This window comes from Biomphalaria glabrata, chromosome 18, assembly GCF_947242115.1.
Source record: "Biomphalaria glabrata chromosome 18, xgBioGlab47.1, whole genome shotgun sequence".
Taxonomy (NCBI): domain Eukaryota; kingdom Metazoa; phylum Mollusca; class Gastropoda; family Planorbidae; genus Biomphalaria; species Biomphalaria glabrata.
The window spans coordinates 14019825-14042306 of NC_074728.1; the positions used below are offsets into that span (position 1 = coordinate 14019825).

Sequence of the window (22482 nt, forward strand, 5' to 3'; positions counted from 1 at the left end):
AGTGGGAAATTTATTGATGAGTCAATCAGGGCTTTTCTGTAGTGTTATAAAAATGAAAAAAAAACTGCAACAAAACTTAAGGGGTTAGAAAACAAAAATCTTACCATTTTCTCAAAATTGACGAGATTATCATAACATGTTTGATTTCCTTCATTGGTAAATGTCATATCTGGGGACAGTGATAAAATACTATAAATTATAATGAATAATGAGTCAAACCACAGTAAACATTTCAAACAAAGATATTCTTACATGAATGCAAACAGAATTTCATTTTTTCAGTCAATAAAGTAGAGCTGATTTCCTTTCAAATACTGATCCCTTCAGACTTTGAAGTAATAAGTAGCATTAGAGTGTATTTCAAAGACTTCAAGGCCTCACCTTGTATAAGAAGATTCATAAATGGAATGATTGGACTGGTCAACTTGCTGACAGCTATCCTATAATTTCTGTGATTTCTAGCAGGCTCCATAAATGTTTCAAATTCTGAAAACATTTTTTTAGTTTTACTTGGAAGTTTCTGGGGAAAAAAAAGAATAATTCTATGTGCTTTATGTTATTTAATAGCATCAAGTTTCTGGCTATTGTCAATTTACTTAAGTTTTGATTTCAAGTCTTCAGAGAGGAATACTATTGTTACCAACCTAAGGGTTGAAACTAAGCAGAAGATTCTAACCCAGGAAATTAAAAAGATAAAGGTAAGTAGTCCATGTTTCAAGGGCAAGGCTGAAACTAACTGAAATACATTTCAGCCTCAATAAAGTTATGGACATAAAACTGAGCTAACTGCACAAATTCACTAAAGAATTCTTTGTGAAACTTAAGATGTTCATCCCAAACTAACTATGACAACATAACAGCTCAAACCTCTAAACAGATGAATACAAGGATAGTTTTAACTTAAAACTTTGTTACGAAAGTCCAAACAAAAGAAGCATGCATTTAGATATTGTTGAAGCTAAAACTTATTGTCTTGATTTATTTTGGTTGCTGGATGACCCTTAAAGAAATTCAATACAAATTTACAGCCTGTTGAAACTTAACTAGTTGTCCAATATTTCAACACAGGTCAATAAGTCAAAAGATGTACAAAAGATTCTTTTTATATCTGAATCAGTCTTACAGAACTTTCTGTACTCACCTCCCATGTCTGTGATAATCTACTGACTGCTAGATGACCTAGTCCTATTGTGATGGCTGCAAAGCCATGGAAATTTTTGAGTTCCTTGCAGCTGAATAAAAAAAAAAAAATATAATTAAAATTCAATTAAAACAGGGGTTCTCAACCTGTGGGTAGCAACCCCTTTGAGGGTCTAATGACCATTGGCTAGGGGTCGGCTAAGACAGTTGGAAATCTTTTATTTTTTTTTACTATATTTCATTGGTAGTTTTTTTTTGTTTTTTTTTTGCATTTTTAACGTGTTGTAATAAGCATATTTGTACCATGATTGGTATGCATATACATTTCTAATAACGAAGTAAATGGACATTACTTAGACAAACTTCTTGAAATGACCTCTGCAGAACATGATGTAACTGACAAAGTTGGTTAAAATTTGGGAAAGTAAAAGACCTCTTGGAAAAATTTTTGTGGTGTCTGCACAGATGCAGTCTGGTACAGAATGAGTCACCAAAAGATAGAATCGTCACTCACTGTATGTTTTATCGATATATATTAGTAACAAATATACTGCCACAAGCATTAACCTACATCAATAGCAAGACAGCTAAATATGGCTCAATTATTGGAAGCAATTCTGTTATATTTGAGAATTTTTTCATGACATCCACTTCCATTTCCAACAACATATCTTAAAACAGGCTTAACCTTTGCACTAACTTTGGCATGTTTCAAAATACTGTTGCAACAATAGTATGGATTAAGTTTACTGTGTCAAAGACTACGTTTTCCAAGCTTAGCAATCTTTTTTATATTGTCATTTATGAATGCAACTTGAATATTAGAAACATGCAATACAAAAGTAAATAAATAAATTGTAATTGAAGTGTACATCTATTTGACACTAAATAAAGCTCTTTCTATGTTCAGTCTCTAACAATGAATCTAACATCAGTGATCTACATTTTGATGATTTCATAACATTAACTAAATCACATTTACCTAGGCCTATGAACAAAAATTTATGTAAGGGTGCGCAGCCAAGTGAAAAATTGAGTCGCAGAGCTAAAAAAGAGATATACCAATGAATTAAAAGGAAGCAAAAGAAAAAAAAACAAAAGAAAACAGGTGCTATCAATTCAACTTATTGAATAAGTTACAAATTAGTTCCTGTGTACTTACTGCTGAGCCAATTTAATAAATTTTCTCAAAAGCTGAACTCTTTTTCCCAAATTAGTTAACAAAACCATTTCAGTCACCACCCAGTACTGTAGCTGCAAGTAATATAGAATTGCCTTTGAAATAGCTTTTACTATTACATTGAAATATTTCTCAAATCTAAATGCTTTCAAATGGTTCAGTGGACCATTAGTAACTTATAAATATAGTTGATATAAAAGGGAAAAGAAAAAGTCTGTTATAGGCCTACCTGCTCAAAACGCTTTAGAAATTGTTGCAAATTTGGGAAAATTCCATCTGGAAACACTGTTGGCCCAAATATTTTATTTAATATTTCTTGCTAATATGTAACGAAAACAAAAGAACAAACTATAATAAATAAATAAATATGTATATATACTGTAATATCTCTGTTGGGCAATTCAACGCCAAGGGAAGAATGACAATACACAAGTTCATTAATTAAATTACAAAACAAGGGAATATCAATTATCAATCATAACACATTTCTAGTTTTCTCTTCCATTCACCATCTGTCTATGTAGTCTCTTTACAGTGCACTTGTATGCACCATATGAGTCAGCGCAGGAGCAGAGTTATAACAATATATATGTATACATAATTATGTTAATAATATATTAATATATAAGAATCTCATATTGCTATAATGATTGCCCTTCCAAATTCATCTCAAAAGCCTCACCCTCCCAATCAAGCAAGAGACTACTACCTGAATCCATCAGTATCTTGGCATATCCTCAAACAATATATAGCAAAGGTTATGAGTACAAAACAAGTAATATATAAAGAGATACATAGTAGAATAAATATATGTGTATTTTCTTGTGCAACACAGATGAAGACATGCAAAATATGATTTATTTTGAAACTGACCTCAGAGACTGCCATAAATAGTTCCCAATCATAAAAAGTGATTTGATTAGCTAGCTCCTTGGTACTCATAACTTCTAGCAAATGCATTGTGCTTGTAGAAGGACCTTCTTGTTCAGGGACCGGGGTCTGCAAGAAAAAAAAAAGGTACAAACATTTATCAAATGAAAAAATTTTTTCACTGGTGAGATGAAAGGTGATCGGCATAACAGAGGTGCAACCCCATCCTGAAATGCTTTAAAGACCAGCTTAGGTTCAACTTGCTTTAATTGACATATAAAAGAGCAGGCAGCTTTCCAACTAGACAGCTGGAGTTTTTTTTTAACAATAGCCGCAGGATAGACATTTCAGACCAAAGGAAAATCCACTGCCAATGACAGAGATGACCACTGCCGGTGTTATGTCAGAGCTGGATGTGGTAAAATATGTAAGTTGCAGCTGGGACTGCATTGCGATGTGAAATACTGTACTCTGCATTCAGACCAAAGGAAAATCCACTGCCAATGACAGAGATGACCACTGCCGGTGTTATGTCAGAGCTGGATGTGGTAAAATATGTAAGTTGCAGCTGGGACTGCATTGCGATGTGAAATACTGTACTCTGCATTCAGACCAAAGGAAAATCCACTGCCAATGACAGAGATGACCACTGCCGGTGTTATGTCAGAGCTGGATGTGGTAAAATATGTAAGTTGCAGCTGGGAGTGCATTGCGATGTGAAATACTGTACTCTGCATTAATCCTCATACTTGAAGAGTAAAGTCTTATTAAAAAATTCTGAGATGCTAACTATTGGAAGATCTAGGCTTAGACAACTGAAGTAAAGGAATGTAGTGCTACATGTCAAAATATCTCCATAATTTACTAGCAACCTTAAGTCAGAACTATGACCAATGGTCAATACTTGCTGCACTCAAATAAAGCTCATGTATACCCCTAACTCTAATAATGGGGCCGTATCATTTCAAATACAAACTCTAGCCCAGTGAGTTCTAACATAGGGTCTGTTTTCAAAGTTTCATTATAAGTACACACAGCCTAAACTTACAAGGGCATCTAAGTGTTCTCTTGGTGCAATAAACAGTCTGCCATTTAAACTAAGTGACATCACAATACAGCGATCTCTTTCTTGAAACAATACTCGTTCTGGAAATACAAATGTATTGAGTGAGTATTAGAAGCAATGAAAAAAAAAGTTTTTTTTTCTACAATTTACTGTGTTAAGAAAAAAAAAATTTAATTGCTAAAAATGTAACAAATCTTTCAACTTGAGTTTCTCTTTTTTAATTGAAAATTAAAAAAAAAAAATTATTTCAATAGTCATATTTTTTCAAAATAAATAAAACAACTTGTTTAGTACAAACCTCCATTGGATTTAACCTCACATAAAACTGGGTCATGTCCTAAACACAACTTATCCCTGGCACAAAGAACTATATCGCCAACAGTTGAGTTCATTGAGAGTCGAATGGTTGTGTAAGTATGGTCAGCACAGTAGACTTTGAAAAGATCTAATGATATTAGAGAAGAATAAAAGCATTGGCTTGGAAACTACAAAATTTATCTGGTATTATCAATAAGAAGCTCAAATCCTTGAAAAAAAAAATGAAAAAAAAAACTTGAGCTACTTCAAAGAAACTTGTATGTTTTGCACTTCATTAAATGTGGTCAAATACAAATGGGATGGACAGGAAGTGCTTACATTCATCTGTTGCTCTGACTTTCTTCTCACCATCACTGTCTGACCAAACTGTTTTGGCTTGACCTTTGCGACTCAAAAATAAAGATTTCTTTTTTGTAGACTTGCCACTAACTAAGCTGAAATATTATTTTAAAAATTTATATTTGTATTCACAAACAATAAGTATATGATATCAATGTATTAACTCTTTCAGAGCGGCGTTACTCACTGCGAGTAACTTTGCTAGTGCTGGTCAGTGCGACGTTACTCTCAGCGAGTAACTTGGTTTATAATATTTATTTCACTATCTTTTTTATGTTAAACATTTTATTTCTCTCCTTTTTTTTTAATTTACCGGATGTGGGACTGATTGTTCTTTGTTTTGATAGTAAACTCGATGCAGTATCAATATGTTTAAAAAAAATAGTCAACATTATGTTAATGGTTCCTCTTTTTTAGTTTAATTCCCGGGACCCAAAAAATGTAAATAATACAATTTCTTAGTGTATTTGTTCATCTTTTATGAAATTGTAAGTGATTAAATGTGTTTAGTATTGTGATTGTTAAATATTAATGGTTTAAATGATTAATTAAAAGGTTAATTCTTTCAGTATATTAATTTTTTTATGAATTTAACAATATATTCTTTTTCCGTACTCAGTTTAAAATAAATGAAAAAAGTTTTTGTTTGAATAATTTTTAAATTACTATATTTTTGTAGCCCATTCATTTTCCTTTCAAATAAAAAAAAATATTTTAGATTATTTAATAAAATAAAAAAAGTTATAGTGTTTTCAGAATCGCTACCCCTCTTGAACATTTGTGTTTGTTCCGGAAAACTCAATTTTTTCGATCAAAATAATTCGCACTGAAAGAGTTAACATTGATAAAGTATAAAGCAAGACATTTAAAAAAATCCTTTAAAAAAAAAACTAAGCTTATCTAAAGGGGAGGAACTCCACCCTTAAAATGAAATATATTAATAATGCACAAGTTATTTCCCTTATTCAATATTAAACAAAATAATTAATTGACTAACTGGATATTTTTTTTATTGATTCATGTTTTGCTAGGTACAACAAATAATTGTTTAAAGTTTCAACTTGTTCAGAGAATGCCTGAGGGAGAATTAGTGTTAACAATTATTTAAGGGGAGTAAACCCTACAAATTAAGCCATGTTTGTTTGTTTGTAACATGTTTTACATATTTCGGATGTTCCTTCAGAGCTGAAGATAGTTTACTTCCTAGTCGAAACCTCCCGCAGGACGACGGGGGATGGGAGTGGGCATGGTTTGAACCCGGGACCATCAATAAATCCCAAACGACAGTCCAGCGCGCAAACCGCGCGACCAGGCAAATAGCACTTAAAGAAAGTTACAGAAATTATAAGCCATCTGTGAATACTGAAGGATTAGTTTCCCTTGCTGGTATCAAATAACCAGTAATTAATTGACTAATTGGTTTGTTGTTTTTTTTAAATTGATTTATGAATAATTGTGCAAAGTTTCAACTTGAATGGGTGTGGGAGAAATAACGTGTACACTCTTTTTACCAAACAGGCAGATAGAAAATCAGAGTGTGTTGATATAAGCTTTGTAAAAAAGTATCTACCTTTTGCTCAATTTTGCATGGAACTTATTGAAAAATATTATTTAAACCTAGAAATTGAATGAGATTCTATAAGCTGGTTTTAGTTGAGGTAAGAAATCCATGAATGAAACTTTCTTAGCACATAGTTATCAGAGGTCTGAGAGAAAATCTTCATGGCCAATTATGTACAAGTGTGTGAGGCCAGCTGTTCTAATTATTCATTGTATTAGTCAAAAGAGACAACAGATGAGCCAACAATGTTAGCAAGTGTGAGACATGCTCTAATAGTGGGTTGTTCAATATGACTTTCATTCAATCTGTCAGCTATAGCTCTTGAGTGTTTTCAAATCACTAAAGTGTGTACAGGCAGTTATGTTCTTGTATCAATCTTTTAGAGTCCAGTTACTGCTATTAAAACATGACAAATGTGATCTTCTGCACCTTAGGATGAAAAGTCTTTCTATCCTAGTATAAACAGTACATAGGAGAGGCTCTGGTTTGCCATAGGAAATGATGATATCAAGCATATGGAAAGGAAACACAAATTAAGATGCAGTCACACTAATCAGCTTGTGCTGTCTTCTGTCCTATTGTCTAAAACTGTGAGAAAATACCTTTGGTTTTTTTTTAAGTGCAAGAGACAATTTCCCAAGTGGCTTGTAATTTAAATGACTGTGTGGAGGAGGGGAAACTATAAAATAGCCTGGGAAGGGTAAAAATAAGTCAATGACATGAAACTAAAGTTTCATCTTTCTTTTAAAATCAGACATACTGAATCAAAGCTTGATTTGAACCATGCTAAATAAGAACCTAAGGGGCAATAGCACTTAAAGTAAGTTACAGAAATTATAGAAATTTTAGGCCTGATTAACCTCCACTACTGAGCTGAACAGACATTCTCAATGAGTAATTTTAATGTATGCTAAATGTATTCTGCAAACCATAGAGCCCTCACAGAGTGAAAAGAAAATGTTATTACTGCCATACATGAGCTAGACAAACTTGTTACAATTGACATTTGCTTCAACACCAGTGTAAGTGAAAATGAAATTGTCAGTAGGAAATTATTTTGTCAAACTTCTAATGAACTTCAATGCCAGTTGCCATCAATTTGTGGATGAAATCCATTCGGCTATGCACTTGCTAAAGATTCAACTAAATATTGCTGTCCTGGAATGAAAGCTATATTCCACTTCTATCATAGAATATCAAATTATGATCACATGCGATCATCACATTCGCCTAAAATTTACTAACAGCTAAATAATGTGATATTGATATAAAGTATTCAAATATTTGAAAATTTAAAAAAATACAAAAAAAAAACTTAAATTGAATACAATATAAATTCTAAATTGATATAGATGTAGGCAGTAAATCTAAAGTCTACTAACACTAAAAATTACCTTTTTCTGCTGCTGACAATGGCTAAGAGCTTCTCATGATCAGATATAAGACTAGGGTATGAAACACAGTCTTGAGCAATTGTTTTAGTCAATGTCTGAGGTTAGATAAATAATAAATATAGTGGATACAAGCATCAAAATTATTTCTACAAGCCTTAACTCCAATAACACAAATAAAAACTGACAATTTACCTCCAAAAAATGGCCAACAACTTGAGTGCCAATAAACTTTTCAGGATCCAATTTGTGCCATGCAAGTACAAAATGAATGACACATTTCTTCTGAGACTGGACAAACTCTAAGTCTTCATGGTTACCTCCAGATTTTTTATCACAGAAGTAACTACAATCAAAGTTAAGGATACAAACAATGGAAAAGTAAACCTAATCCTAAGAAATATTTTTATGTTGTATTAGTTATTTTATTTAATGCAAAAATGTAATAGTGTGGAGTTAAGCACTGCCCTATTTGCTAATGTCCAAGTGCAAAGTGAAGTGGTACTCTTAATGTAACCTCTCTTAGTTAAGTATATGACACCCTTGTAAATGTACATTGGTATGCTCCTTGTTAACACAATGTGCAAAAAGTTAAGATTTGTATAAATTTGTCATAATGTTAGAGACTTTGCTTGGTGTTCCTAACATGGACCACACAAATTCTCATGATATTAATCTATCATCATTATCAGTCCCTTGACTTGTGTTGTAGGGTGCTGTTACTTTTTCAATCAGCAGCTGTTCTTACATAACATTAGGAGATATTTTGCATTGTCCAGCCAGCAAATCTTTGAATGACCCTTTTACTTTTGTGCTACCTTCACAATACCTAGAGGATGACAACAGTGTGTCCTGTCTTACATTATGACCAAAACCAGTTCAAATTTTGTCTCTAATGGAGTCTTCATTTTTTGGCACGTAAAGAAAAAAAGTTCCCTTTCAGACCATGCGATCTATAGGTGAGATGATGTAAAAATGTGATTAAAAATAAAGTTAATTTTTTTACTATGTATTCTTCTGTTGGCCTCCTTCAGTCGTATAACCACTATGGTTTATCTCACACACTTTCTCATGTGGCCTGTGGAGCCCTATTTTGGAGAGACACTCCTGTCCACAAATATCGCAGGTTAAGGTGGCTTTTGCTTCGGTGGTAGAGGAGCTGGCCATTTTTCGTATTGTACGTTTTTCTTCATGAGCTGAGACCCATGTTCTTTCACTGTCCATAGCTTTCTTGGTCACTGTCTCTCTCAATCTGGTGTGGTCTAGAGCTATGTCTTCCCAATGGTCAGTATTGATGTTCACTGATTTGAGGTCTCATTTTATTACATCTATGTAGCGGAGGTGGGGGCGACCAGTTTTTCTTGAGCCAGTCGCGTGTTGTCCATAGAGGATGAATTTTGGGATGCGTTTGAACTCCATCTGGCGAACATGTCCAAGCCAGCGCAAGTTGCATTGTCTTAGCTGTAAAGATGCTAGGAATACCTGCTCGCGCAAGGATCTCAGTATTGCACACTTTTTCTTTCCATGTGATTTTCAAGATCCAACCTCTACACGAACTGCTTTGCAAATGTTGGAAAGAAGGTGCTGTGCCGCAAGACCTGCGGGAGGCTAAAATTGTTACACTGTATAATAACAAAGGTGACAGAAACGACAGCAACAATTACAGGAGAATCTCTCTCCTAAGTATTGTAGGCAAAGTCTTTGCTCGAGTGATACTTCCCAAGCTACAAAAACTCGCTGTTCAGGTCTATCCAGAATCTCAATGCGGCTTTTGCTCAGGAAGATCCACGATTGAGATGATTTTCTCCATCCGCTAACTTCAGGAAAAGTGCAGAGAACAAAGGATGCCTTTGTATATTGCATTCATTGACCTGAGAAAGGCCTTCGATCTAGTCAGCAGAGATGGCCTCTTTAAAATTTTACAGATAAAAGGCTGTCCACCCAAGCTACTAAATGTAATCGTATCTTTCCACCAAAATATGATGGGTACAGTGCAATTCAACAATGCAGCCTCCGAAAGTTTCAGTATAAACAGTGGAGTTAAACAAGGATGTGTCTTGGCCCCAACCCTCTTTGGAATACTATTTTCACTGCTAATCCACAACGCGTTTGACAAATCCACCAAAGGCATCTCCATTCCAGATTTGATGACAAACTCCTAAATATTGCCAGACTGAGGGTCAAAACTAAAATCAGAACCACCCTCGTAAGAGATATGTTATTGCGGACGACGCAGCGGTAGTGGCGCACACACAAAAAGAACTTCAGTCACTAATGTTCCACTTTTCTCAGGCCTGTAAAGAATATGGCTTAACTATTAGCACGAAGAAAACAAATGATATGGGACCGCCTGCTACAGCACCACCCTCCATCCTCATAGGCAATAACAAGATGGATGCCGTAAATGAATTCTGCTATCTGGGATCCACAATTCAAGATGACCTGTCTCTAGAAGAGGAGATTTAAAAAATGCATAGAGAAGGCTGCCTCCACCTTCGCTAGACTCAGGCAAAGAGTTTGGGAAACCAGAAGCTCACTACAGTGACCAAAATGGAAGTCTACAAGGCATGTGTTATGAGTACACTACTGTATAGCAGTGAATCATAGACCACCTACGCAAAGCAAAAGAGAAACTGAACTTATTCCATTTCCGATGATTTTTTACTATAGCATGCATTATAGTATAGCTATTAAAGAAGCAATAGAAAATTTACATTAGCATATAATGATTTGCTGCCAATAAATACTTTCTTGAAGAAACCTTCACTTAAAAAAATTTATATATTTCTTGCTGAGACATACAGTAGCACAGTGACTTATGTCAAAAATCAAACTCGTGATGAATATTTTCCTTAGAGACAGGTTTAAGTCTTCATACAGTACATACGTTTCCTTTATTTGTCTCTCTGTTGTATTCACAGGCTCCCGGGCATGCTACCCTGCACTAAAGTGGTGCCCAGGTTTAAAATATTATAGGAGGAAACAATTAGGCCAAAAGGGTAGCAAAGCTAGACTTCCTTGGAGGTGCCTAAGGGGGCGTGAGAGCATCCTTATTGCACTCTGCTGTGTTGTAAAAGAGCTCCCACAACCTTGTCACAATTCAGGCGCCATTCCTCAAGAGGCAGTTATATAAATGGCGTGTCACGCAAGGTTAGCCTAGTATAGAAAAGGAAAATGGGGGGAGTCCCGGTGTACCTGGCCTCTGGCCGCAAGTCTGACCCCCCGCCAGACAGAACAGTATACACTGTTCTCATTCAGGCCAGAGAGGGAGCTCTTGTTCACTTTCACTGTCCTAGAGTTCCAAGAGCCGAAGGCTCTACTCTACCTGACAGTTTCAAGAAGAAGAAGAATTAACAGGTTAAAATAAGTACAGTATTGTATTTTCTGATTTACAAGCCTTTTCACAAATTCAGGGCCAAGTTTCTAAGGAATCTACTGTATTGTAAGGTAAGCATTACTATTCTTGATTAAATACTAAATTGAGAAAAAATATTGCAATGTCCCTCATTCAGATTAAAGATACTAGTTCAGAACAGCAGCACAAAGTTTTTCATCAGAAAAGAAAATTGAATGTGTTAGCAGAAAATCCTCCAGAAACATGTCTGAAAAAAAAGAAGAAATTAAACATTTTTAACAAAAAGACAGAAGAGAGTTAGTGTTAGAAAAATTCATAGTTAGCTAATGCAAAGGAGAATGAACAGGGGGGGGGGGGGGGGGGGAAAGGATTGTAGCATAGAGTTTATGATGTACATAAGTACAAACTATACAGTAGCTGTGAAGGTAGAATTTGAGACATATCTATCAAGTTTTTCATCTTGATTATATGTATGTATATACTTTCACAACTGGGGCTGCGCAGCCATGGGAAATACTGCATTCCTCACTAATCTTCGTATTCGAAGACAAGCCTTATTATTATTATTATACTTTCAGAAGACAAAAACTAGTCACTGGTCCTAAATCGCACATGATGGAGACTTTTTCTTTCAGGACATGTACATAAAAAAAGATGGACACACAAATAAATACAAATAGCAGTTTTTCCTTGTGTTTGTGTGCATATTAATTTATTATTATACTTTCAATGTCTAGTTCACCTGACTGTTCCCATCAAGTACTAAGACTGTCAAAGACTAATTTGTTTCTAACAGCCACTGTTAATTATTTTCCTGATCTAAGCACTACTTAAGTCCCACCTTGAATTTGATGCTCTTTTTTCTGTTCCATGCGTGTTTCTAGAAGATATTCCAAAGCTTTTTCTGGTGTCCCTGCCATTACAGAATACCTGTCAATTACAGAATGTGAATTATTAACCTATTTTATTCAATTAATAATTACCAAACTACAATTTTAATGGTGGTTTTTTAAATAATTGAATATAATTTTTTAAAATATTATTATGTAAGAAATAAAAATAATGTACAATAAGCTTTAATATCCTAGAAGAAAAAATGTATTATAAATGTGAACATTTGATACAATGATTACACAGTTTGGAAAATGTAGCAGACTGACTAAATCTTGGTGTAAGATCTGATGAAGTTTAGGACCTTCTTGTTACATTATTTTGTTGTTATGTAAGACTGCAAAACAATACTTAACTAGTTATGATAAAAATAATGGGGGAAAAAAATCTGTTCAATTTCTTTTTATGGCCTGTAATTTTAGTTTAAATAATAAAAATCATATTTTTAATATTAATTATCTGAAAGAAATTATTTTTAAAAATGCATTTGTACTGAACTTTTGTATGAAATGTAACATTTTATAGACTATTGAGTTACGCGCTCTTGGCAAGATGGCTGCTCCCTGTTTACTGTTATAAGAGATGAGTTAAATTTTTCGTTTTGTTGTATTAAAATCAAACCAAATTCATTAAAAAAGCTATTTAACTAATAAACTAGGCAATTTCCGCAATGAGCGTCAATATTTACAAACTGCAACTGTTGCCAGATTGGCTTGGTTGGTTACCGATAAATTAGATATATACCACTCAAACCAAAAAATAAAATAAAATGAGTTCTCTTTTGTTGCCAACTATAAAATATAGTTCTGAAAAAGTTCGATAGCGTTTGAAAATGTAGATCTATTTTATTTAAACAACCCATACATTTACTAGATCTAGTGCAAATTATAGAGCAAATGTAGATTATTTCTAGATCTAATTTTTTTTTGTAATGATTTTTTTTTCTTTACTCTAAGAATTAATATGTCTTAATAAAATGTTAAGGATCTGTCTTTGTGTTGTTTTTTTTTTTTAATTTCTGTTATATGTTGATGCATTATTTCATTAGCACGTGAACGTGTGTATGGTGTGTATGGTACACTGGTATGTTTATTATTAAAATTGGATTTATTTATTTTTTCTTTACAAGAGTACAGTATAGAAGACTTGCGTCAACAGTTACTGACAACACTCAATAGTTTCAGATAGATGTAGATAAGACTTATAGGCTAGTAGGCCAATTTAGATTTCAACTTTATTTAATTTAAATCGTAATCAAAATATTACTAAATAGATCTATTTAAAATGTAATCATTAGTCCATATATAGATCTAGATGGTATTTAAATTGTTTTTTTTCTTTCACACAAACACACACACACACACAAATCTAAACCTAGTATGATAGATCTATACATTTTTTTTATTGATCTATGCCCACTACTGTATGTAAGGGGCAAACTTGGAGATGTCTGACATGGCTAAACACATGTGCCCCATTCTGCTGTTAGGGGTTAGCATGGGCTCAATTAAGGGGCACTGATGAAACCCATGTGGGGCCAGTAAGAGGGGTGATCATTGAGGGGCCTGAAAGTGCTTAATTTATGGGCACCATCTGGGGAACAAACATTGACCCAAAACAGGTGCCCTTAGGGTTGAGCTTGGGCTCAGATAGTGGCACAGATTGAGAAAGCTGAAAGAGCTGTAACTCATGGGCTCTATTTGGGGGATGAAAATTGGCCCAAACAATAGGGGTCCTTAAGGGTGAGTTTGGGCTCAGATAGGGTCCCAGATGAATTCAGGATAAAAGCCATGCGGGGCCAGTAAGAGGGGCGAACATTGAGGGTTAAACACATGGGACCCATTTAGCGATTAATGTTAGATTAAAAGGGTGCCCTGAAAGGTGAGCCTTGGCTCAGATAGGGGGGTCGGATGAATTTCGGATAAAACCAAGTAAGAGCGTCGAACATTGAGGGGCCTGCGAGGGCTAAAAACATGGCCCCCATTTTGGATCATCATTGTTCAAATGGGGGTCCTTAAAGGGTGATTGTGGGCACTATCATGGGGCCCAGATGGAGCCCTAGTGGAGGCCAGTAAGGAGCAAACTTCAAGGGGCCTCAAAGGGCTAAACACAATGGCCCTAATTGAAGGCATACGTTGACCCAAGCAGGCCCTTAGGAGTGAGCTTGGGCTCAGGGGGCCCAGATGAAACCCTTTTAGGGACAGTAAGGGGGCAAACATTGAGAAGCCTAAAAGTGCTATAACTCATGGGCTCCATTTGGGGGATGAAAATTGGCCCAAAAAACAGGGGTCCTAAATGGTGAGTCTGTGCTCAGTTAGGGGGCCCAATGAAGGCCTGATAAAACCGGTGGGGACAGTAAGAGGGGCGAACATTGAGGGGTCTGAAAGGGCTAAACACATGTGACCCATTTAGGGATTAATATTGGTCCAAAAGGGTGCCATTAGGGGTGAACTTGGGGTCGGGGGACCCAGATGAAACCCTCATAGGGCCAGTAATGGGGCAAATATTGAGAAGCCTGAAAAGGCTACAACTCATGGGCTGCATTTGGGGGGTGAAAATTGACCCAAACAACAGGGGTCCTAAATGGTGAGTCTGGGCTTAGTAGCTCAGTTAGGGGGCCCAGATAAATTCCGGTTAAAACCCATGAGGGGCCAGTAAGAGGGGCAAACATTGAAGTCCTGACAAAACTGAAGTGGGGACAGTAAGAGGGGCGAACATTGAGGGGTCTGAAAGGGCTAAACACATGTGACCCATTTAGGGATTAATGTTGGCCCGAAAGGGTGCCTTTAGAGGTAAGCCTGGGCTCAGTAAGTTGGCCCAGATGAATTCCTGATAAACAGACATGGGGCCATTAACAGGGGAAAACATTGAGGGGCCTGAAAGGGCTAAAGACATGGGCCCTATTTCGGGGGTTGATCGTCGCTCAAATGGGGGCCCTTAAAGAGCGATTCTGGGCACAATCAGGGGGCAAAGATAAAGCCCTAGTGGAGGCCAGTAAGGGACAAACTTTAAGGGGCCTGAAAGGGCTAAACACAATGGCCCCAATTCATTGGCGGATCCAGGGGGGGGGGGAGGTAGGAGCAATCGCCCCCCCCCTCAGTTCCCCCACCCCTTCGGGAACGAATTTTAGTAAAGAAATCACACAATCTGTGTACGAATTTATTAGTTATGTTAATAATATATACTAATTAATTATTTTTCAACCTGCTTCTAGATTATTTCGCCCCCCCCCCCATTTAGTATGTTGGCCTATCTGGTGGGATGGGGAGTTGGCGATGGCATAAACTTTCGATCTGGGGGGGGGGGGGGCGTTCTAATTTATTTGTAGAAATCACAGCTTGGTAACAGAATCAATTAAATATCTATATAATTAAAATTAAAACACCGATCTTTATATTATGTCGTTCCCCTGTTAGCCGGTGGGGTGGGGTGGGGCGAAGACATCCTTTTTTTTTTAAAGTCTAAGCCCACTAGAGACGTTTGCGACCTTACCGCGCCATTAGCTTTATGACGTTCAATCTTTCTAAGGCTTTTTGTCGTACTTCTTACAAATGATCAGACATAACCAGCTTAGGATGCAGGGCCGTGGGTCCGATTCAAGCGTGGTCCCATCAATTTTTAGATTTATGGCTGCTTGGTGGATGTCTTTTCCCAATGTGAATAGGGTCTGAACTGGGGTTTTTTAGTACAATTTATTTCCATTTTCCACATACGGGTAAAGAACGAAATCGTGACGAGGTCACGTTGGATTTCCGCCTTGAGAGCTGCAGCGGATATCCCGGTCTGCCAGATGAGCAGGTCATCAGCGAAGAGCAGAGATCAACATTTCAATCGTTCTATCAAATCGTTTATATAGACTAAGAAAAGCGTACATGATAATGATGAGCCCTGCGGTAAACCTTGCTCAAGTATTCTTTTGCGAGACACGCTAGATCCGTACGTAGCGCGACTGGACTGTCCTGTCTGTTAGGAAGTTTTTTAGTCACCGATACATATTTGAGCATACTCCGAGGTTCATTCATTTTAGTAATAATCCTTGTCTCCAAACTCTGTCATAGGCTTAAGATCTAAAAATACTGACAGTGTCAATTCGCCCTTGCGTCTTACCGTACCTCTCGGGAAACCGTCAGCTACTGACTGCATAAACACCATCGCTTGATCATTTGCACTTTTATGTTGCCTGAACCCGCCCTGTTCAGGTGCGATGATTTTGCTTTCTTCCAAGTACCACATGAGTCTTCTGTTTATCACTCTTGCAGCTATTTTCCCTACAAACGATGTTAGGGATATTGGTCTATAGCTGTCAGGTCGGTCGGCCGCATTTCCTATCGTGGACTATCGTGGCCACTTTCCAGGCCTTTGGTAATTTCCCTTACGTCCAGGTCCGATTGAGCAAGTCGCATAATTTACTTTGCACTTTTTAATTATAATTTCCCGACTAAGTAGGGCATACTTAGGCTATATATAATGTGTATAAAAGTACCGGACTTATTTAAGTGAAGGTCCTGAATAGCATTTTTGTTGTGGTCTCTATCTTCTTCAGCATTAGTAGTTCTAAAAGTATGCCATATTTGCAGAGAAAGAGAGTACTTTAACATTTATTTTCCATCACAAAAAATCAGCAGCTTATTATAATTATTGCATAATTTGTGCATATGTTAAATTTAAGAGATTTTTTTCACGCCATTTTTTTGGCGGCGCTATTTTGCTCCCGCTATTTTGTCGGGGAGCCGCCACCGACACATACACGCTCTCATATTTAGGGCCCGTAAATATTTCCGATCGTGTAAATCAGGGGTGGGCAACCTTTTTGTATCGAGGGCCGCATTAACAAAATTTTTGGAATGGGGGGCCGCATATATATATATATATATATATATATATATATATATATATATATATATATATATATATATATATATGTATGTGTGTGTGTGTGTGTGTGTACTTACAACTTAGAAAAATACGCTAGTTAACTGTATAATGTCTTTTAATTCATATTTATACTGTATTATACATTCACTTTTCCTTTTTTTTTCACATTCTAAATTGAGGAATTACTAGAGTTAGCAATTTCTGAAACCAATTTAACGATTATTTTTTAAATTTGCTATTGTCTTTTCATATTGCAACATTTCACCACAAATGTACAGTTGTACTTAATGTGAGGAATTTAACTATTTACACTCGTGCGTAATGTTCCTGAATTGTGGAACTAGCTTTCTAGTTGTTATACTTGTGACTGCTGTCAAATTATATGTCATAGAAACCCAAATCTTTTTTTTTTTCGTAGACCCCTTGGAAGTCTTCGTGGACCTCTTTGGGAAGAATGAAGGGTCATAATGTAATAGGGATTAATTATGGACACCTCACACGAATGGTGAGCCCTACACTAGCTCTATGATGGTTCCATCAGGGCTTCTCTGGGCCCCCAAACTGAGCCTAGACTCAGCCCTAAGGATTCCCATTTGGGCTAATGTTCGCCTCCCAAATGGGGCCCATGTGTTCAGCCCTTTCAGGCCCCTAAATGTTAGCCCCACACTGACTCCATGAGGGTTCCATCAGGGCTTCATCTTAGCCCCCAAACTGAGACCAGACTCAGCCCTTAGGGCCCTCATTTGGGGCAATGTTCATCCCCAAATGGGGCCCATGTAGTTAGCCCTTTCATGCCTCTTAACATTTGCCCCATAATAGCCCCATTAGGGTTTCTATCTGGGCTTTATCTGGGCCCCTTCATTGTGCCTAGACTCGATCTTTAAGGGCCATGTTTGGGCTTTCATTAATTGCCCCCAAAGGGCCAATTATCTTTCGCCCTGTTGGGGCCCACAAGTCCTTCCCCTTACAGGCTTCGCAAGGGTTTCACAAAGGGATTTTCTGGGCCCCCTGACTGAGCCCAGACTCAGCCCTATAGGCGCCTGTTTGGGCCAATGTTCCTCCCCCAAATGGGGCCCATGTGGTTAGTATGAGCTGGAGCAGTTGGGGCCCTTACAAGGCCCAAAACCTTTGCTACAGAAAAACAGGGATCCACTCATCCAGCGTTGAAAAAAAAACGATGCTAAATATTGTCTATTGAGATTTTAATAGGCCCGAAGTCTAAAAGAAATATGATCACAATAATAATGTCCGTTTCAAGTAAATGTTGACAGCACCGGCATAGGTGAAATAAAAATATAATGTCGTATTTTACTTATTTCAACATTATTCTAGACAGACATACAAGAAATGCTGCAGTAGTCCTAGATTTATTTAAATACAATATTGATCTCAACATTATTTTATTTAAATGGTAATCAAAATATTACTAAATAGATCTATTTAAAATTTAATCATTAATCTCTATATAGACCAAGATGAAGGTGTATTTAAATTCAGTTCTTATCACACACACACACACTAACACACACACACAATCTACACCTATTATCTAGTCATAGTCTATATCAAATATTGCTCTCTTACATCTGTCTAGAATAATGTTTTTCCTCATCTAGATCAACTACTGTACCGGTATGTAATTATTATACTTATAATTTAATGTTGACTTCATTAACATTTGACTAGATAGACGTCCCGGTATGCGTACAGCTATTTAAATTCAATATTAATCTCAACTTTAACTCAGAAATATTACATGTTGACAGCACATTAAATTTTAATCCAAAAATTCTGCCCCTAGACCTAGTCTATATCAAATACAAATGCCACATCTAAATCCACTATTTTTTCTGCAATCATTGTAACCAAGGTGTAATTAATAAGAATATATTTATTAAATATATAATAATATACTATTCTCTCCTCCCCCTATTCAAAACTACTGCTAGTAATAGTGTATATTCTTAGTTGTTTATTCAATCTACATAGCTATCCGTATTTACGGTCGGTATTTTATATAGGTCTGTGAGCTCTATTATTTCTATTAGTTTATTTTCTCTCTCTTCCTATCCGTGATTGAAGTCGGTATTTAAAAAACAACTAGGTTATTCCCCCTTTTGATAATGCTTTTGGTCTTGATCCTGATCCTTGACAACGCAGAAAAAATGGCCAGGAGTGTAAATACCGACGCTCAATGCGGATATTGCCCTTTAAATTATATATTTAACTTAATTCAGCATTTTTTTTCCACTAATTAATTCAAATTAACAACTCTTAGCTTAGCCCTTAGGACTAGATCTAGACCTAGTCAAGTCAGTCTAGTCTAGTTTTAGTGTTAGACTTAGAATCTAGACTTAGACTTTAATTAAGGCTTTAGATCTACTAATCATCTACTAATACTACTAATAATAACTAATAGTAATATTCTATATAGTTAATTATACACGTAAATATATTGATCTAGAATTAGATCTAGGTCGTCTAGGTCCATATTTTGAATTTAATAAACCATTTCATTTGATTTAATTGTCATTGTAAATTAGCTTTCAATTTAGATTTAGACATAAATTAGGCATTGTAAACCTTAAACTAGATTTAGACTAGACCCCTTTAAAAACTAAAATCAACAACAGTCATCATGAAATTGCTCTGGCTATTTATCCTAATAATTACTAAATACATACTAGCTGAACACAGAACCAGATCTACCTTAGTCAACACTAAACTTAAAAAAGAAACAACAGTCATAATCAATCATCACACCTTAGATCAAAGCAACTTAAAAAATAACCTAACATACACATCCATAACACTAAAGAAGATTACCCATCACAAATGGAAGTTCTCAATCAGACACAGCAGAAATAAATACCTATCACTGTTAATATTAATGGCAGGAGATGTAGAGTCAAATCCAGGGCCTAGATCTAAAGATAGATGCAACATCTGCAAAAAAGTATGCACCATGAAACAGAAAGCCATTCAATGTGACACCTGCGATGAATGGTACCATGCATCATGTCTCCATATGAATACACCTGTGTATTATGCCTTAGGCAACAAAGATGCATCATGGCACTGTGTACCGTGTGGGTTACCTCAGTTTACATCAGGACTGTTTGATTCCTTTGATGCAGACACTTCTAACCCATACAACATCCTAAACACCATCCCAAACCAAACTCACCAACCACTGGCCAGATCCACTCCTGTTAAACCTAAATCTACTAAAATTAATACAACAGCCTCACTAAACAAACCTACTAAAGAAGTAACACCAAAATACCTTAAAACCTTAGTAATAAATTTTCAAAGCATTAGGAACAAAACAGCAGACTTAGAAATTTTATTAGAATGTGAGAAACCAGACATAATTGCAGGCACAGAAACTTGGCTACATCCTGAAATTTATAATGCAGAAATTTTCAATAGTAATTATGAAATTTTTAGAAAAGATAGGGCTGATAATCATGGAGGAGTTCTTTTAGCAATAAAAAACACTCTTATAGCAGAAGAAATTACCTTACCTAACTCAAAAAATATAGAATCAACATTTTGTAAAATAAATACCACCTCAATATCCCTAATAATAGGCAGCATTTACAGACCACCAAATTCTAGTTTAGAATACATGCAGGAACTATGTAATCAGATTACGACACTTAAAGAGACAAATAAAAATGCAGTTTTTTGGATTATGGGTGATTTCAACCTACCTGATATAAATTGGAAAACACTAACCATAGATAAACACCAAAACCTTAAGGACATAAATGAACTTTTCATAGAAACTTTACACAACCTAAGTTTAGATCAAATCATTAAAAAGCCAACTAGATTAAACAACACATTAGATCTCTTCTTAACCAACAGACCTGGATTAGTAGTTGATTATGATATTATCCCTGGTCTATCAGACCATGAGATCATAAAAATACACAGTCAGATAAAAGCAGTAGCCAATACAAAACCCAAAAGAAAAATCTTACTCTGGAATAAATGTAACCTAACACAACTACACCAAGCTGCATTAAACTTTCAACAAACATTCTTATTAGAAAAAGACATTAACCAACCAGTCGATGACCTCTGGAATTTCATTAAAAACCATCTTAAAAGCATTATAGAAAATCATATACCAACTAAATACACATCAAACAAAATAAATAAATGCTGGTTTAATAATAGACTAAAGAAGCTTTGTAAACAGAAGGAAAACCTATATAGAAAATTTAAAGAAACTAATGCAGAAAGAGTTTACAAAAAGTATATAAAAATTAAACACTTAACCCAAAAAGTAAGCAGACAGCTGCAGAGTGAATACATAAACAATGTAATATCTAAAGACAACAACAAAAACCTATGGTCATACATTAAGTCTAAGAAAATGGAAACAACAGGCGTAGCGCCATTAAAAGATGAACATAACATAATACATAATGATAATGAAACTAAAGCAAACATTCTAAACAAATACTTTGCATCAGCATTCTCAGCCCCAGGAGACAAAGACATATTACTGAATTTGAACCAAGTAGACAACATAGAAGATATAGTAGTACAAGAAAATGGAATTCAAAAACTATTAGCCAACACCAAACCAAATAAAGCTTCTGGACCTGATGGTATTCCAGCTAGATTACTCAAAGAACTAAGTAATGAACTAGCCCCAGTGTTCAATATACTCTTTCAGGCTTCACTTAACCAGGGCAGAGTACCAAAGGACTGGAAAGAAGCTAATGTCACCCCCCTATTTAAAAAAGGAGAAAAATCTGACCCAGGAAACTACAGACCAGTATCACTTACCAGCATCACATGTAAAATCCTAGAACACATAATATGTAGCAACATCATAAACCACTTAGACAAACATAATGTCCTCACACCATACCAACATGGCTTTAGGAAATATAGATCATGTGAAACACAACTAATAGGACTAATTGATGATTTTTCAAAAGGTTTAGATAATAGTGAACAAATAGATGCTATCTTACTAGATTTTTCTAAGGCTTTTGACAAAGTTCACCACCATAGTTTGCTTAAAAAATTAAAATATTTCGGCATTAATGGTCCACTGCATCAGTGGATTAAAGACTTTCTGATAGGGAGAGAACAAACTGTAATAATAAATGGCTCTAAATCAACACCGATAACAGTAAACTCAGGTGTACCTCAAGGAACAGTCTTGGGTCCACTACTATTTTTAATTTACATAAATGATTTACCAAATTGCATTACTTTAGGAACAAAAGTCAGATTATTTGCAGACGATTGCATAATATATAGAACAATAAAAACAACACAAGACACAGATATTTTACAAAGAGAATTAGATGAATTACAGAAATGGGAATCAAATTGGAGCATGTCTTTCCACCCAGAAAAATGTCAGTTGTTAAGAGTAACAAAAAAACTAAAACAAATTAATTCCACTTATCTTATTCATGGCAAACAAGTAACACAGACTAAAAACGCAAAATACCTAGGTGTTAT

At 35.6% G+C, this 22482-nt stretch overlaps 1 protein-coding gene across 8 annotated transcripts in view; it reads right to left on the reverse strand.

Annotated features, from left to right (window-relative positions):
- The window catches only part of LOC106074727 (rap guanine nucleotide exchange factor 4-like), a 72215-nt gene that overhangs the window by 8788 nt on the left and 40945 nt on the right, over positions 1-22482 (reverse strand). For all 8 annotated transcript variants that reach the window (XR_008775911.1, XM_056017299.1, XM_056017298.1 and 5 more), the window contains 13 exons: positions 12062-12150; positions 11389-11467; positions 8061-8211; positions 7869-7963; positions 4893-5008; positions 4555-4701; positions 4239-4336; positions 3194-3319; positions 2550-2639; positions 2303-2394; positions 1142-1232; positions 382-520; positions 105-169 (listed from right to left, as the gene is read on the reverse strand). Coding sequence is in view for 7 of the 8 variants with exons in the window: in XM_056017299.1 (XP_055873274.1) it covers positions 105-169; positions 382-520; positions 1142-1232; positions 2303-2394; positions 2550-2639; positions 3194-3319; positions 4239-4336; positions 4555-4701; positions 4893-5008; positions 7869-7963; positions 8061-8211; positions 11389-11467; positions 12062-12150 (1378 nt within the window). In the remaining variant the exon portion in view is untranslated. The remainder of the gene's footprint in view (positions 1-104; positions 170-381; positions 521-1141; positions 1233-2302; positions 2395-2549; positions 2640-3193; positions 3320-4238; positions 4337-4554; positions 4702-4892; positions 5009-7868; positions 7964-8060; positions 8212-11388; positions 11468-12061; positions 12151-22482) is intronic.